Genomic DNA, 16,405 nt, shown 5'->3' with positions numbered 1-16,405 from the left:
GCCACTTCCTAGGTGGACAAAATGGGGGAAGGGCACTTCAAGGACACACGGAATAGCCCAGAGATTTGGAACATCCTGGTGTATTTTGGAAGGGGAAGCAGAATGTTTTCTAGAGCAGGGAGGATAAGAAACATGGAGCAGGGTGGGGTGGGTCTGCAGAGAGGTGATGGATTAGGGAGGACCAGTGGTTCTCGGCAGGGGAAGGTGTGTAAGCAAGGTCAACTACTAGAGTGGAAACAAAGATGCTTAGAGAGCTACCTGGCTCCTACAGGACAGGCTGGAGGGCTCAGGCTGGGAGAAAAGGACAGTCCTAGCCAGTCTACTCTGCTTTCCTTCGTTGAGCCCTTGTTAGCCACAGGATATGCGGATAAGACTGTGGTGGCGTATGGGAGACAGACACTACAACAAAAGTTTTTGGTGTCTCTGTTGAGGGAGGCATCATGCTAGGCATGGAACAGATACAAAGATGAGGAAGATGTTGTCCCTTCCTTAGACAACCAGGAGAGAGAGGCATACCTTGTGAGCAAATTAGGGTGCTAAGTGCTGAGGAAAATACATGTCCAGGGCACTGGGAACAGAGAGGACAGAGAGACCCAGACTGCCTGGAAAGACAGGGTTTTTCAAGAAAGGGAGGGTTGAATTGGGTCATTTTATTTTACTTAGTCATGAGAGACAGGGGCAAAGGGAGAAGCAGGCTCCATGCAGGAAGCCCGATGCGGGACTTGATCCCCAGACCCAGGATCATACCCTGAGCCAAAGGCAGATGCTCAACCACGGAGCCACCCAGGTGTCTCTGAGTTGGGTCTTGAAAGTGAACTTGTTCACCCTTTGGTCAAGGGGGAAGGGGAGGGCATTGCATTTCAAGCAGAGGAAACAGCACATAACAATGGCACAAAAGATAGCGTACTTGGGAAAGGGGGTTCCCCAAATATGGATGGAGACTGGGTTGCCTAGCGGGGAGACCAAGAAGTGAATAAGGACCAGCCTGTGTGACAGATTGAAATGTTTGGACAGTACCTAATGACAGAAGATGCTAAGCAGAGGAACAAACTTGACCATGTCTCTGCTTTATTGAGACGGTGCAAGTGGGAAAGCCTGGAGCTGGGAGACCAGTGAGAAGCAGGCAAAATCAACCAGGAGAAAACACAGAGATTCAGCCTTGAGCAGTGGCAGTAGGAAGAGAAAGATAATGCTCCCTTTCCTGGCCTGACCCTGAGTTCCAGAGTTGACTTTTTGAGTTGTTTTCCTTAACGGGCCAGGCACAAACTAGAGAAGGCAATTTGTTGCAACAGAACCTGGAAACCCAGGTCTCATTCTGCTGCCAAAAGACAGTTCGCTGTAGGACTGGTGACTTGAAGACATAGCCTTCTGTTTGTTGAGGTGGGGGACAGGACTGGCCTGTCATTATGGAGGAAGGGAGGTCTGATGTATACCAGCCATAAATTCCATGAATCAAAAGGCACATGAACACTTAGCCTCAATTTCCTCATCTCTAAAAAGGGAGATCATCCTCGCTTATTAGAAATCACGGGCTTATTTATTTGTTCCTTTTTTACTAAATTATTTATGGAGCATATACCATGTGCAGATCCTGTGCTAGGTGCCTAAGATATGGTGATAAAAATACAGAACCTATCCCGCCCACACACCCCACACCCCCCCCACACTCCCACCCTCTGCGCTCAGCTTGCTGGGGGTAGGGTGGAGGATGAAAGCGCTCTGTCAACTATAAAGCCCTGGACCGGTCTCATTATTTTTCCACTTCTTATCTCCCAATAAGGTTGTAATCGGGTTTACTCTTAACTTCATTTCCTTATCTCCATATCCTTAAGCAAATCTCTTCTTCCAGAGGATTCCTTATAAATATCTAGCTCAGGGTCTGTGATCGGCTTTAACTACGAGAGGAAGGAATGCGTTTCTGGGAGAAAAATTTTCTAGGGGAGGAGACCGCACTATAAAGAGGAGGAAAGGCTGAGAATTCCTAAGCACTCTTGATTTTCCTTAGTAAGTATCCCTCCTAGTCGCTCTCCACTACTCCTTTTATAATCCATCCCTATTTCCCCGCCTTTAGTAGCTGCGGTCTCTTTAAATGCGCTCCTCCCAGTAAACTGGGCTGTGGGGCGGAGAGCGCGTTTCTTCCCCGGGTTGAATGTTAAATTGTTTGTCCGTTTCGGGCTGCCGTCCTGCAGATCCGCCATATTGTCTGCTGAAGCTACCGCTGAAGCTGCCGCCGCTGCCGCTGCCGCCGCCAAATAGGAGCGAGCGGAGCCGCGATGGGTGAGTAAGGACGCCAGGCAATTGGGGACTCGAGCTGAGGCAGTCCTGGGGCTTGGGATCTAGCAGGAGCCTGTCTCTGGTCTGCGGAAGATGTCTGAGGCTCCTCCAGAGAGGTCTGAGGGGAGAAGCCAGGCCGGGAGAGCCGCTCAGGCCAGTTCGGGGCCGGACGAGGGCCCTTGCGGGAGCAGTCTTCGGAGGCTGGTTCCGGGAGCACCTTGCCACGCCTGGAGCCCCCACGTGGTGGCCCTGGGCCGGAGCCCACGCGTTCCCGGGGGCTGGAAGGGGGCCGCCCCTCCGGCCTGCGCCGAGACCGGGGCTGGGGGACGGGCTACCGGCGGCAGGCCGGGGCGGCGCTGAGGAGCCCTCGCCAGGCGTGTGTTTGACCGACGCGCACCTTGACTGGATCCGGGGGCTCCTGTAAACTCCGGGGAAACCCTGCTTACGTCGTGAATAGTCCTCTGGTGAGGCAGCGCCGGGCGAGCCGACTCCAGGCCCGTAACCAGGGGCAGCCATGCCGAAAGCAGCCCGGGCCGCTGAAGGCCGGCAGAACTTCCCGAGCCGCGGGCGGAAATGGGGTGGTTCGGTTGGACCCATTGACAGCCCAGTAGTAGGAAACCGCAGGCCAAGACCTCGGGGCCACATGTGGTAGATTGGGGATTTCAGGTGTGGGCCTGGCCCTGGTTAGGAGAAAAGGAGCGACCTGTTGCTCTCTCTGAAGGGACTCCGGCTGGCAAGGCCTGAGCTCGGAATAAGAAGGCGAGGTCTTTGGACTTAGCGACAGCACCATCAGTGAAGAGCTGTTTTCTCTTAAGCATTAAAAACTATTCGTCTTGCTAAGCTCTTCCTACGCGTGGGCATGGTTCTGACTGCTTTACATGTCACATTTTACTTAATGCGCACAACCCAGTGAGACAGATACAACTGTTACTCTATTTTACAGGTAAGGAAACTGAGGCTTAGAGAGGGGTAAAGTAACTTACCCAAGGTCACACACAGTTAGTGGCTAAACCAGGGTGATCCCACCAATGCCCTGGTTTATAGCTGCATTTTGTTATGGCTTGGCCACCTAGTGGTTGGGCTGGAAAGAAGGGAAGAAAGCTTTTAACCCCTAGGCAAAGTTGTAAAGGGTTTTGTTTTGGGGTTTTTTGGTGTTTTGTTTTGGTGCTAATGGGTCCACTTTGAAATCTTTAGTCTGAACAAAACGGAAAAACTCCAAAGTGAATTGCTAACCCCAACTATTGTGTGTAGAGGGGAGAGCTAAATGAGATTCTGGGATTGAGTTTTGTAAGAACTCTGATCCTGAGGAAACATAAATTTTTCCCTTGAGCTGCAGGGCAGTAACTTTAGAATCAGATCTGGTATTACAATCCTGCCTGCCACTTTCTAGCTCTCATCCAGAGAAGTCACTTAAATATCAAATGCAGTAGAAAGCATCTAGCACAGCCCACAATCAATGTTATTTTCCTTTCCGATTCTTCCTTTCCTCATCTCTAGAAGGAGGGGAAAGGGAGTGTTGTCAAGATCTTTGAGGACTAAGATAGCACAGTGTTTAGAGCCTACTAAGAGCTCCATAGGCATCAGAACAGATTTCTTTTCTACCTTCAATAGCATTCCTTTCCCTTAAGCACTTTTATTTCTAAAATCCACTGTCAAGCCTTATGGACTTATCTTTGTAACTGCAGCTTTATTTATCAATAGAAAATTTAGGGGACTTTTATGTTGTAAATTTCCTATTGGCTTTCAATTTTAGAAACACTGGTGCCTCAAAGGGAGGGAGGGAGCTAATGTTAAGTTTATCAAGCTCAGGGAAAAAAGTTTATGGATTGGGAAGCAACCTTAGAGAAGATAACACAGCTAGTAAGCTACAAAGGCAGAAGTGAGATCCTTACCCATTTTGTTGTACACAAACCTCTTAGAGTTAAGGTGTGAAGTAAAATTAGTCATTTTCTGGGAGACTTAAATGGAGGTTCTTATGTGGAGCAACAAAGTCTTTCAGGACACTTTCAGGGTCCTGAAAGTGATTTTTAGTATAGAGTCAGACAGCCTCTCTTTCTCTTCAACTCTATTTCAGGTACCTCTGCCCTGTCCCACTTGGTCTTTCTGAACATCCAGCTATTGGTGTATGTGTTTTTTTGGCTGATCCTTATATGATGTGAGTGAAACTAGTGTAAGGATATATTTAATCCTAACATGGAATCCGAGGTAGTTTGGGTTATCCCCATTCATAAATGAATAAACTGAGGCTTTGAGAAGATTAAGTGACTTGTCCAAGGCTGGTGATCTAGGTCTTTTGTGTGCTGGGGTCACTAACACAGCTTGTATACCACACCTCCATGAATCTAGAACTTGCTGTTCTCACACTGGTTCTCAGGTGAGCTCCACTCAAGCTCTGGCCCATATTTTATACTGTTAGTCCTGTACCAAACTTCATTAGCTTTAACAGACTTGTAGTGATTTCACTGCCATTAGGAGCCTGTGGGGGGTGATGCTTGCAGCTCTGGAAGTTACTTACTGTAACCTTCCCTAGCAGAGACCACAGTCTCTAAAGACTAAGCCTTGGCAGACTCTGGTTGTGTTATCACCGATTCCTGACATCTTGCTAACCAGGAACCTGGCAGCCCCTCCTCAGCCCCAGGGATAGGTCTTGATTAATATAAACTATAAACCAATTATTGTAATTCTGTCTCCCTAGGCAGTGATTGATTGGGTTTGTGATGCAGCTCTGGCTAATTAGACAGGAAGGGAAGCCTGGGGGACTTCTGGAAAATACTTCCTTATTTAAAAGAGATTATCCAGGTTTTGATTGATTGATTGATTGCCAACATCTATTTTAATTTGGGTATCAACAAAGTATGAGGGCCTCAAAAAAAAGAGAAAGAGATGGGCAAGCTATAATAGCCAGCACTTAAATAGAACTTGCTATATGCTAGGCACTAGGTACTACGGTATTAACTCCTTTACGTCTCAGATTCTCGTGTTCTAGTTGAGGAAACTGAAGCACAGAGAAGTTTAGTCATTTGTGCAAGGTCGGAGCTAGTAAATAGAACACTTAGATAGTATGGTTCTAACCAACTTGTAGGCTATTAAGGGCTGTGTTCTGCTTCTCGAAAAGAGCCCTTTTCTGACTTTGAAATTAGCATTAGTAATGGTAGGGTCGTGAGGCAGAATTTATAAATAAGAGCAGGCTGTTCTCAGGGTGAAAGAGAAGATGGGAAGAATTTGATGTTTTTGAGCAACTGAATTAGGCAACTTTGGAATCGTCTTATCTCTTGGTTTAACTAGGATACCTAAGGCCACTTCTAGTTTGTTTTTTGGCTGCAAGTAACAAAACCGTTCTGATAACACTTCCAGATCAAGAAGTAACTTAGCCCATCTCTTTTAATTTCCCTCCAACATTGCCCACCCACCCAACAGTGTATAACAGCTATTTGCAGAGCAGGCACCTAATCATCAATGACCTTAGTGTCACACAAGCATCAAACTCAAACTCCTTTCCTGGCCTGCTTTTCCTACATTTTTGTTAATGGTAGGACTACTGGCCCAGACACTAGGGCATCTATCCATCTTTCGTTCCTCACTCTTTTATTCCCTTTCTGTATTGGCAGTTGAAGATTCAGTGAAGTACTAGATATCAAAAAAGAGTAAATTGTAAAGTTAATAATTTAGAAGTCCTCCAGATCTTTTATATAGCTTCCTGTACCACTGCTGTAATTCTTGTAGCAATGTTGCTAAAACATCCATTTGACCTTGTCACTCTACTCCTTAGTTTAGGAATCTTCATGGAGTTATCATCTACAGGATAAAATCATAACCTATACAGTATGATATCCAAGGCCTTCCTATTGATTTTACTAATCTTATTCTATTTTAAAGACTTCATAATCTGCATTCCATTCAGACTACCTCCTTTGTCCTTTAGCATTGCTGGCTGAGAATGTAAGAAGCAATCCCTTCCCCGTCCATCTTTTCCTATGGAAATCTTGCTTGATTTTCTGTCTTATTTATTTACTTTAAAGATTTATTAATTTATTCATGAGAGACACAGAGAGAGAGGCAGAGACCTAGGAAAGGGAGACGCAGGCTCCTCATGGGACTCGATCCCAGATCCCGGGATCACGCCCTGAGCCAAAGGCAGACGCTCAACCACTGAGCCACCCAGGCGTCTCTCAGTCTTAATTTAAATGCTACCTTCAGGCACCTGTGTGTCTGTCACTTATTCAGTTAAGCATCTACCATCGGCTCAGGTCGTGATCCTGGGGTCTTGGGGGTCCTGGGATTGAGCCCTGCTCTGTGAGGAGCCTCCTCCCTTTTCCTGCTGCTCCCCCTGCTTATGCGCTCTCTTGCTCTGTCAAATAAATAAATAAATCTTTTTAAAAATGCTACTTCCTTCGTGAATTCTCAAATACTTTATGCCTTCCAAACTGCAAGTGAACTCTCCTCTGAATTCCATGGTACTTTGTTCTTACCCTTCATATAGCCAATTTCATATTCTTTATTGCATCAGTTATTTAATCTGTAATATAATTTTTTTTTCAAATAACTTAATCTCCACAGTCTTACAGTTATCATCTCTAAAATAGGGATAATAATATCTACCTCATAAGGGTTAGGAGGATTCAATGAGCAAAAGCATGTAGACCATTTTAGCATGGTGTTTATAGCCATGTAATAAAGTACTCATAGTAATTGCTTTTAGTCCATGAATAAATAAAGGACTTAGTATGCTTCAGGCTCTATGCTAAATACAGGTTAATTAGTTTGTCTTTGAGGGGAAGGCAGTAACATGCTATGAAAACTTGTCAGAAACATACTTTTAGGGGCCAGGCAGGCAATGGTTATTCATCAATTTCAGCAAATGTTTCTTGAATACCTAGTATGTGCCAGGGACTGTTCTAGGCCCTGGAAATACAGTGGTGAATGAAACAAACAAAAATCTGTCTCTCTGGTGCAATTTCTGAGTTTAAATTCTAATGGAGGGACGCCTGGGTGGGGCTCAGCGGTTGAGTGACCGCCTTTGGCCCAGGGTGTGATCCTGGAGACCCAGGATCGAGTCCCACATCGGGCTCCCTGTGTGGAGCCTGCTTCTCCCTCTGCCTATGTCTCTGCCTGCCTCTCTCTCTCTCTGTGTCTCTCATGAATAAGTAAATAAAATCTAAAAAAATAAATAAATAAATTCTAATGGATAATCAACCACATGGAGACTGGCAGGCCAACTACAGAGCTCCATGCGGTCTATGCAGCTCTAGCCATTTTTTGCCACGGGGACTAGAGGTCTAGCATTGCCTTATTGCATAATTTCCCATTTCTTTCCACAGTCCCTCTCCCCTTGAAGTTGGAAATCCAGATTTTCATGATATTATTGGATTAAACATTTGTAAATATTACAAGTTAACTCTTTAAGATCTAAAAACCTTAGGGCACCTGGTTTAAGCGTCTGACTCAATCTCAGCCCAGGTCTCAATCTCACCATCATGAGTTTAGGCTGTATTGGGCTCTATGTGGGGTGTGGAGCCTACTTAAAAAAAAAATACCTAAAAACCTTAAGCTAACCAAATATTTGGATATTTGAGGCCAAATATAGCCCAAGAACTGCCTGTCTTACTTGTAAAATATTAGAAATAATGTGTATTTTATAAAATATTTCTTGATTTATGTGTTTAAAAACATTTTGAAAGGATGAAGACAGGAGCACCCAGGGGGTGTGGTTGGGTGTCTGACTCTTGGTTTTGGCTCATGTCATGATCTCAGAGTCTTGGGACCCTGCTCAGCAAGGAGCCTGCATTTCCCTCTCTGCCCCTCCCCCCCAACTCTTGTGCACTCATACACCCGCTTTCAAATAAATCTTTTAAAAAAGATGCACAAGAGATTAGAAGTCCGTATTTTAAGTAGTCTTCTAGATAATTTAAATTTTTGGCTGACTATCTGATTAGCTGGCCACTGTTTTTGTTTTATTGTGATGCGGCAGGTGAAATCCTGGTACTTAGGAGTCACACTTTCAAGGACATCAGCTCTGCTGTTTTTTTGTTCCTCTTGTGCTTACATTATTATTTTTTTTTAATTTTTATTTATTTATGATAGTTACAGAGAGAGAGAGGCAGAGACACAGGCAGAGAGAGGGAGAAGCAGGCTCCATGCACCAGGAGCCCGACGTGGGACTCGATCCTGGGTCTCCAGGATCACGCCCTGGGCCAAAGGCAGGCGCCAAACCGCTGCGCCACCCAGGGATCCCTTGTGCTTACATTATTAACATTATCTCCCATTAAGTTTATTGATAGGATTCCAAGCCATTTATCCATTTTGTGAATATTTAGTTAAAATTAGATAGCTTGTAAATCCACTTTAATATAATGTAGCTTGTAAATCCAAACTACATTAGGAGGCAGTATGAACTAGTGAATGAACTAGTATCTCCACCTTCTTGGTATAACTTCCAATATTCCTTTAGGAAAAATTTGGCCATTTGACCAGGAGATAAACATTGCCACATTGACCAGGCTTCTTGTGTAGACTTGATAAGAGCCTCATTAACCTCTTCTTTTGTCACACACTCCAAATTTCTTGAAACAGTTTGCCTCTCCTCAATCATTTCTTAGCCCACTCTAATTTGCTTGCATGCCATCAAAACATTTTTTTAAAAGATTTTAAATTGGGATCCCTGGGTGGCGCAGCGGTTTAGCGCCTGCCTTTGGCCCAGGGCGGGATCCTGGAGATCCAGGATCGAGTCCCACATCGGGCTCCGGGTGCATGGAGCCTGCTTCTCCCTCTGCCTGTGTCTCTGCGTCTCTATCTGTGTCTCTCATGAATAAATAAATAAAATCTTTTAAAAAAAAAAAATGAAGAAATAAGAACTTTAGGTTAAAAGTTAAATTTAAAAGTGTTTGCATTTAACTAAGGTTTGTAGCTGTATTTGCTGAATAACTTTTAATGTAATCTATTTACTTACAGATTATAATATTGATTTGCATATGCGTCTCATGAATAAATAAAATCTTTAAAAAAGAAAAATGTCAATAATATCTAAACGAATATCTAAAAGGTATTTAAGTTGTAAATTTTTTCATGTCAAGCAGTTAAGTTTATCATTTAATTCTTTGCATATGCAAATTATCATTTATAAATACTTAACTAATCAAAAGCTTTAAAATCAAAGTGTTCATTTTTCTAATAGAAAAACAAACACTTTCTTAAAGTTATTTTAAGTGAACTTTTAACTGCTATAATTTCCAAGAAAGCATTAGGTATCAAACATAAGTAACATCTGCAAGGGATAATGATAGGTATGCACAAACCACTTCTTGTATGACTTCAAAATCCAGTGGTCAGTCAAGAGAAAGTCCCCTAGTCGTGGCCATCTATTCACCATAACTTTGTAGTACAGATTTTGCATACTTACTGTCTGCCTTCCATGAAATCAGTGTCAATAATGCTCAAGTAATACTCAAGAATGCCCAATGAGAAAAATTAAATACTAAGAAATAAAACTTGGGATACCTGGGTGGCTCAGTCTGTTAAGCATCTGCCTTTGGCTCAGGTCATGATCCCGGGTCCTGGGATCAAGTCCTGTGTCAGGGTCCCTGCTCAGTGGGGAGCCTGCTTCTCCCTCTCCCCTTGTCATGCTCACTCTTGTACTCTCTCTCAAATAAATTTAAAAAAAAAAAAAAGACTTTGTTGATAATGTTGAGCTTTGGAGAACCACATACTGTTGTAACATTTTAAGTCTCCCACTCTCCATGAACCAGTTTCACCCTTTTGGGTGCAGTATTTACCCCATCAAGAATGCATGTCTTTAAGAAACCATTTATGCCTAATATTTCAGAATTCTTTTATATTTATATATATATATATATATATATATATATAAAGATATATAATTTCTGAGTTCTGAGATATATAAATTTCAGAATTCTAATCATTTAGATTTTTTTAAATTATTTTTTAAAGATTTTATTTATTTATTCATGAGAGACATAGAGAGAGAGAGGCAGAGACTTAAGGCAGAGGGAGAAGCAGGCTCCATGCAGGGAGCTTGATCCAGGATCATGCTCTGGGCCAAAGGCAGGCACCAAACCGCTGAGCCACCCAGGCACCCCTCATTTAGATTTTAGAAAGGCATTATAGTGCATATGAATTGGATAGCACCTCCAGCAGGGTCTGGGGTAGAGTCCTATATAGTTAAGTATTAGTAACATTTTTTACCAAACCATTATGTGGGATAAATAAAGGCTGTAGTCTCATGGGTTTGTTTTTTTTTTTTAAGATTTTATTTATTTATTCATGAGAGAGGGAGAGACGTAGGCAGAGGGAGAAGCATGCTTCATGCAGGAAGCCCAATGTTGGACCCGATCCTCGGATCCTGGAACCCCGGGATCACACCCTGAGCCAAAGGCAGACGCTTAACTGCTGAGCCACTCAGGCATCCCTGTAGTCTCATGTTTTGTTCAAGTTCTGCTAAATGTTTTGAAGCTGTATTTACTAAATATTTTCAGAGCTCTTTTTCAGAATTTCAAATAAGGGATTGTGGATAGTGAATTTAAAAGAATGTATAAGGAACAGGTTTATGGAAAAGATAAATTTTTTTAACATGCTTTTTAAAAAGATATTTCTGGGGGGTGGCTAGGGGGCTTAGTCAGGTATCTTAACTCTTGATCTCAGCTCAGGTCTTCATCACAGGGTTGTGAGTTAAAATCTTGCATTGGACTTCATGCTGGATGGGGGGCCTACTTTAAAAAGATGTTTCTGGGATATGGATAGAAGGACCCCCTTGGGTATTAGGTGTGGACTGCAGATGTAGATTTGAAAATTATCACACTTTTTCAAAGATGCAATAATTGTCTAATGAGACATGATTGGAATTGCTTATTTTGGGATGAGATAAATGATAAAGGCCCTTTTTAAAAAAATGATTTATTTATTTGAGAGAAAGACTGGGGGGAGTGGCAGAGGGAGAGAATCTCCAAGCAGACTCCCAGCTGATTGGGAACCTGAAAAAGGGCCTGATCTCACGACCCATGAGATCACTATCTGAGGTAAAACCAAGAGCTGAACGCTCAATCGACTGAGCCACCTAGGTACTCCAAGAATAAGCTCTTTTTTAAAATATGGCTCGTTGGTTCTTTCAGCCTAGCTTTGGAGGGAATGAGTATGGACTAGAAGGGTAAAGATTAAGAGAAAGCTACAGTATTGGGAAAAAGGAAAAGGAAAAACCACCAATTATAGAGAGCAAGAAAATAAAGCTGTCCTCTTTGGCCCTAACTTCCTAAAAATTGTCCTCGTGGGGAATTGAGGCCTTTCAGAGTAGAAGCTGAGAAGAAAAAGAAAATACCAGTGTTTCAGCATTGAGGCCCTACATACCGTCATGTTACTTCATCAGTCCTACAGGACTATAAAGTTTATTCTTATTTTATAGATCATGGAGGTAGAGACTCACAGGTAGTGGTTATGCCATTAGGATTGCAGCCCAACCCAACTGCCTCCCAAATTGGTGCTCTTTCTCACTGAATCATTTTGGAAAGAGTTGATGGGGTTTAAGGGGCAACACTGGATGTCTATATACACAGCCTGCCTTTGAGAGCAAAAAGGATTTCCTTTGTGGCCTCTCAGTCTGGTGCTTCTCCCCCATATTGTCTTCAGCCCTTTGTAGTTCGGGCCTTAGAAGATTGCCTCCCCAAATTGGTTCTTTTTTTGGATTAATATGTATAGGTTAGAGAAATCTCTCCTGTTGATTTGTCAGAAGGACTCTTGGAAAAGCCCTTTCTCAGATTACTAACAGTTAAAGAGCAAATCAGAGAGATTTGTGAGACCAACCTACAGACAACCCAGAACCCTCCATTTAAGGACTAGGGATGGAGCAGCATCGTGCTGCAGAATAGAGGCCCAAGTAGCCAGCAGTTCATCTCAGAGACGTTTTGCCATGGACTAACTAAACTGTTCTTGTTCCTCAAAACAACCTTGGGCTCTTCTAATCTCATCTTTGTTCCTGGTGAACTGTTCTCCTTTTCTACCCCATTACCTTCAGAAGTATTAACCACCGGGATCCCTGGGTGGCGCAGCGGTTTGGCGCCTGCCTTTGGCCCAGGGCGTGATCCTGGAGACCCGGGATCGAATCCCACATCGGGCTCCCGGTGCATGGAGTCTGCTTCTCCCTCTGCCTGTGTCTCTGCCTCTGTCTCTTTCTGTCTGACTATCATGAATAAATAAACAAAATTAAAAAAAAAAAAAAAAGGAAATATTAACCACCTAACTTCCAAAGACCCGTAGAGCATATACAGGACAGATAGTTCTCACTCCCACCTTCTGAACTCATTGAACACTTAGATTCATTGTCTTTTGTATTCTTGATGCTGTAAGAATTAAGTAAGTTGTAAAACTTCCTAAAGGCAGAAACCTTTACACAGTGCCTGGCACACACATTTTTTAAAATGAATAATAAATCACTTGTCTATTTGAGTCAGTTTGAAGATGATTATTTGGATTATATTTATAATTTTTTTTACTATTTTATTTTTAAGTAATATCTACAAACAGTATGAGGCTCGAACTTACAACCCCAAGATCAAGAGTCACAAAGCTAAAAAAAAAAAAAAAAAAAAAAGAGTCACAAAGCTCTACTAACTGAACCAACCAGGTGCTCCTATTTTCTTCTTCATTCCTTGAGTAATGTGTGTAGAAGATATTCAGTGAATATTTTGGAGCTAGCTTAAATGGAAGTTGAGCTCTTTGGTTTCTGTACTTTATTTTTATTTTTTTATTTTTTTTAAAGATTTTATTTATTTATTCATGATAGTCACAGAGAGAGAGAGAGAGAGAGAGGCAGAGCGAGAAGCAGGCTCCATGCACCGGGAGCCCGACGTGGGATTCGATCCCGGGTCTCCAGGATCACGCCCTGGGCCAAAGGCAGGCGCCAAACCGCTGCGCCACCCAGGGATCCCTGGTTTCTGTACTTTAATTCATCTTAGTTCCTTTCAGCAGCTAGTGGTAGTGACAGTGGGGTATCCCTAAGAAGGTGAGAGCTGGGGTGGCTGGGTGGCTTAGTCAGTTAACCATCTGCCTTTGGCTCAGGTCATAATCCCCAGTGTCCTGGGATCATCAAGTCATTGGGCTCCCTGCTCATCTGGGAGTCTGCTTCTCCCTCTGCCTCTCCTCTGACTTGTGTTCTCTCTCTCTCTCTCTCTCTCTCTCTCTCGCTAACTCACTCTGTCTCTTAAATAAATAAATAAATAATTTTTTAAAGGTGAGAGCTGCCAGATTCTGCACAGTCTACAAAGGATAATTGGAAATTTTCTTTGGGAGAAATTGTCTGGACTATAGCTATCCTAGTCCTGTCCTGTGTTTCCAACTACCCCTTATTTCCCACCACTAGATCTGACCATTGCACTTATATATAGACTCAAGGGCCAAAAGGACTAGTAAATCTATGGGAAAATTAGCCTTAGAGAATTAGTGCCTGGGACTGTCATCATCTGATTCAGGACTTCAGTGTGCCATACTTCGCTTAGACCTTATACAAACTATAATACATAGTTTGTATGCAGATAGAGTTTTTCCATGTGGTCTTTTAGCCAAACCACCTAGTTTATAGATTCAGCTTTGTTTCCTAGAGTGATCACTGTTCAGCCCAGTCCTGTGAGGATCTGCCAGAATAAAATAGCCTAATTATGGCCCCATTGTGGTTTGACCCAGTTGTCCCATAGAAGAGCCTCTCCCATTGTCTTCGTGACTAGCATTTCTGACAGGCTGGCAGATAACACCGTGAGAGCCTCATGCTATGCTGTTTCATAATACTGTTTTCTTGTTTGCAGTATTTCCTGGTCATAACACTATGGGAGAAACTCCAGAAGTTTGAAAGGCTATTACCAAACCTAATCCTAAAGTACTTTCATGTGTATTGTTTATCTTCATCATAACTCTGAGGTAGACAGGGTAAGGATAGGAAAGTTGAGATACACGTAAGTGACACCCAAGGTTGTACATTTATTAAGTAGCAAGACCAGAAATCCAATTTTCTGGCCTTGTGGCTCCTTTTACCAGTACCACACTGTCTCCAGTATGGCTTTTGGTGGTCCATTTAGCACAGCTGTCTTCTCTCTCTCTCTCTCTCTTTTTTTTTAAGATTTTATTTATTTATTCACGAGAGACACACAGAGGCAGAGACACAGGCAGAGGGAGAAGCAGGCTCCATGAAGGAAGCCCGATGTGGGACTCAATCCTGGAACTCCAGGATCACGCCCTGGGCCAAGGCAGGCGCTAAACCACTGAGCCACCCAGGGATCCCCACAGCTGTCTTCTCTTAGCTATTTCTTTCTAATGCAAACCCTTGAAGATATTTTGTCCATTTACATAATATTGAACTTTCTATTTAAGAGTATTTCTAAATATTTTATTAATTAGAGAGCATGAGCAGAGGGAGAGTGGCAGACTTCCCATTGAGCATGGAGCCCAACACCAAGCTCAATCTCATGACTTGAGATCATGACCTGAGCTGAAATCAAGAGTCAGATGCCTGAGTCACCCAGGTGCCCCTATAATGTTCAACTTTTTTTTGTTTTTTTTTTAAGATTTTATTTATTTGACAAAGCAGGCATGTGCACAAGCAAGGGGAGCGGGAGGGGCTGGATCCTAGGACCCTGGGATCATGACCTGAGCGGAAGGCAGGCTTAACCGACTGAGCCACCCAGGTGTCCCCGTTGAACTTCTAAAAACATTTTCAAATCCTGCACCATACTTAAATGACATTTATCTTAGCTCATCATATTTCCCTCAACTTGATATCATCAGCGCAGCAGCTGTAGCCACCTCCAGGAACTCCCTTCTACACACACAAACACACACGCAGGGTGGAATACTTCTAAAACAAGGAGGATTAACTCAAATGATTGTTTTTGTTTATCCTTTGAAGTGGCAGACTGCCTTCATATGATTGCCTAACCACCTGCCAGTCCCTACAATTTTCTACTTCTGTTCTATCAGTGTTGTTGTCATCTAATATTTGTATTCCCCATTCCTGGCAGAAACTGGATCACATCTCATATGAGGGATTGAAGCAGGCAGTCGTTAGGGTGGTAGAAGGAACATTGACACTTCTTCCAGAAAATAACAGGCTGTTAAGTATATGTGGTAGGGAGAGCATTGGCTTTAGAAATACCTGGATTAAACCCATTTAATTAATTGGGTCCTTCTGCAAGGTATGCCTTTGTCTCCTTACCTCTGAAATGGGGATTCTATATATGAGTTTAGCTTTAAAAGCTAACCATAAATGTTTGGGCGCCTGGGTGGTTCAGCGGTTTAGCACTGCCTTCAGCCCTGGGCGTGATCCTGGAGACCCAGGATCGAGTCCCACGTCAGGCTCCCTTGCATGGAGCCTGCTTCTCTCTCTGCCTATGTCTCTGCCTCTGTGCGTGTGTGTGTCTCATGAATAAATAAAATCTTTAGAAAAAAAAGCTAACCAAATTATTACTAAATTGTTACTAATCAAATTTGAGTTTTCCTTGGGAATGTCTTCTCATAGATGTTAGACGTTGACTTTGGGCTATTTCAAAGATCTTTCAAAAGGGATATTTTGGATTTTACTCTGGATTTAGATAAAACCTTTTTACCATGGTTAGAGACTTTGGAAAGCATTCTGGACTGAACTTGAAGACTACACAAATTTTCTTGGCAGGAGTATCATGAGCCTTACCTGTGTTGGGGCCTGACAGAGGTCTTGCAAGACACAGAACTAAGAAACTTGACACAGGAAAGGAACATGTGTACTGCAGCAGTTTGTTGGTTTGATAGACTAGTTTAATCCTAAAAATCATTAATTTTGAAGGTATCACAAAGGTAAATTAGTTAAGAAAGGACTTAAGTGGATCACTAGTTTATTTTTATTATCCTCATGTGCTAGTTATTATATATAATGCCTAAAAAAGAATAAGTATCCATTTACAAAAGAACAGAGTTAGACATATACAAACATATACAAAATTAACTCAGTGGATTAAAGACAAATCTAACGGGCAAAAAATCTTTTTTTTTTTTTTTTTTTTTAAAGCAGAGGAAAAAAATAAATAAAAAGCAGAGGAGTAAAACTTCATGACCTTGGATTAGACAGTAGTTTCTTAGATATAAAAAAGCAACCAAAAAGGAAAAG

General features: G+C 42.7%; 1 protein-coding gene across 2 annotated transcripts in view; it reads left to right on the top strand.

The window, feature by feature from the left end:
- Positions 1–2,123: 2,123 nt before the first annotated feature.
- The window catches only part of KPNA6 (karyopherin subunit alpha 6), a 52,407-nt gene continuing 38,125 nt past the window's right edge, over positions 2,124–16,405 (top strand). The window contains exon 1 of one of the 2 annotated variants that reach the window (XM_072827307.1): positions 2,124–2,277. In XM_072827307.1, the coding sequence (XP_072683408.1) occupies positions 2,274–2,277 (4 nt within the window). In that variant the 5' untranslated portion in view covers positions 2,124–2,273. Of the gene's footprint in view, positions 2,278–2,787; positions 3,218–16,405 lie in introns of those variants that run through there. The other variant, XM_072827308.1, reaches the window with a different exon arrangement.

The sequence above is a fragment of the Canis lupus genome, chromosome 5, assembly GCF_048164855.1.
Source record: "Canis lupus baileyi chromosome 5, mCanLup2.hap1, whole genome shotgun sequence".
NCBI classification, from domain to species: Eukaryota; Metazoa; Chordata; class Mammalia; order Carnivora; family Canidae; genus Canis; species Canis lupus.
This window is presented reverse-complemented; position numbering and strand designations above follow the sequence as displayed.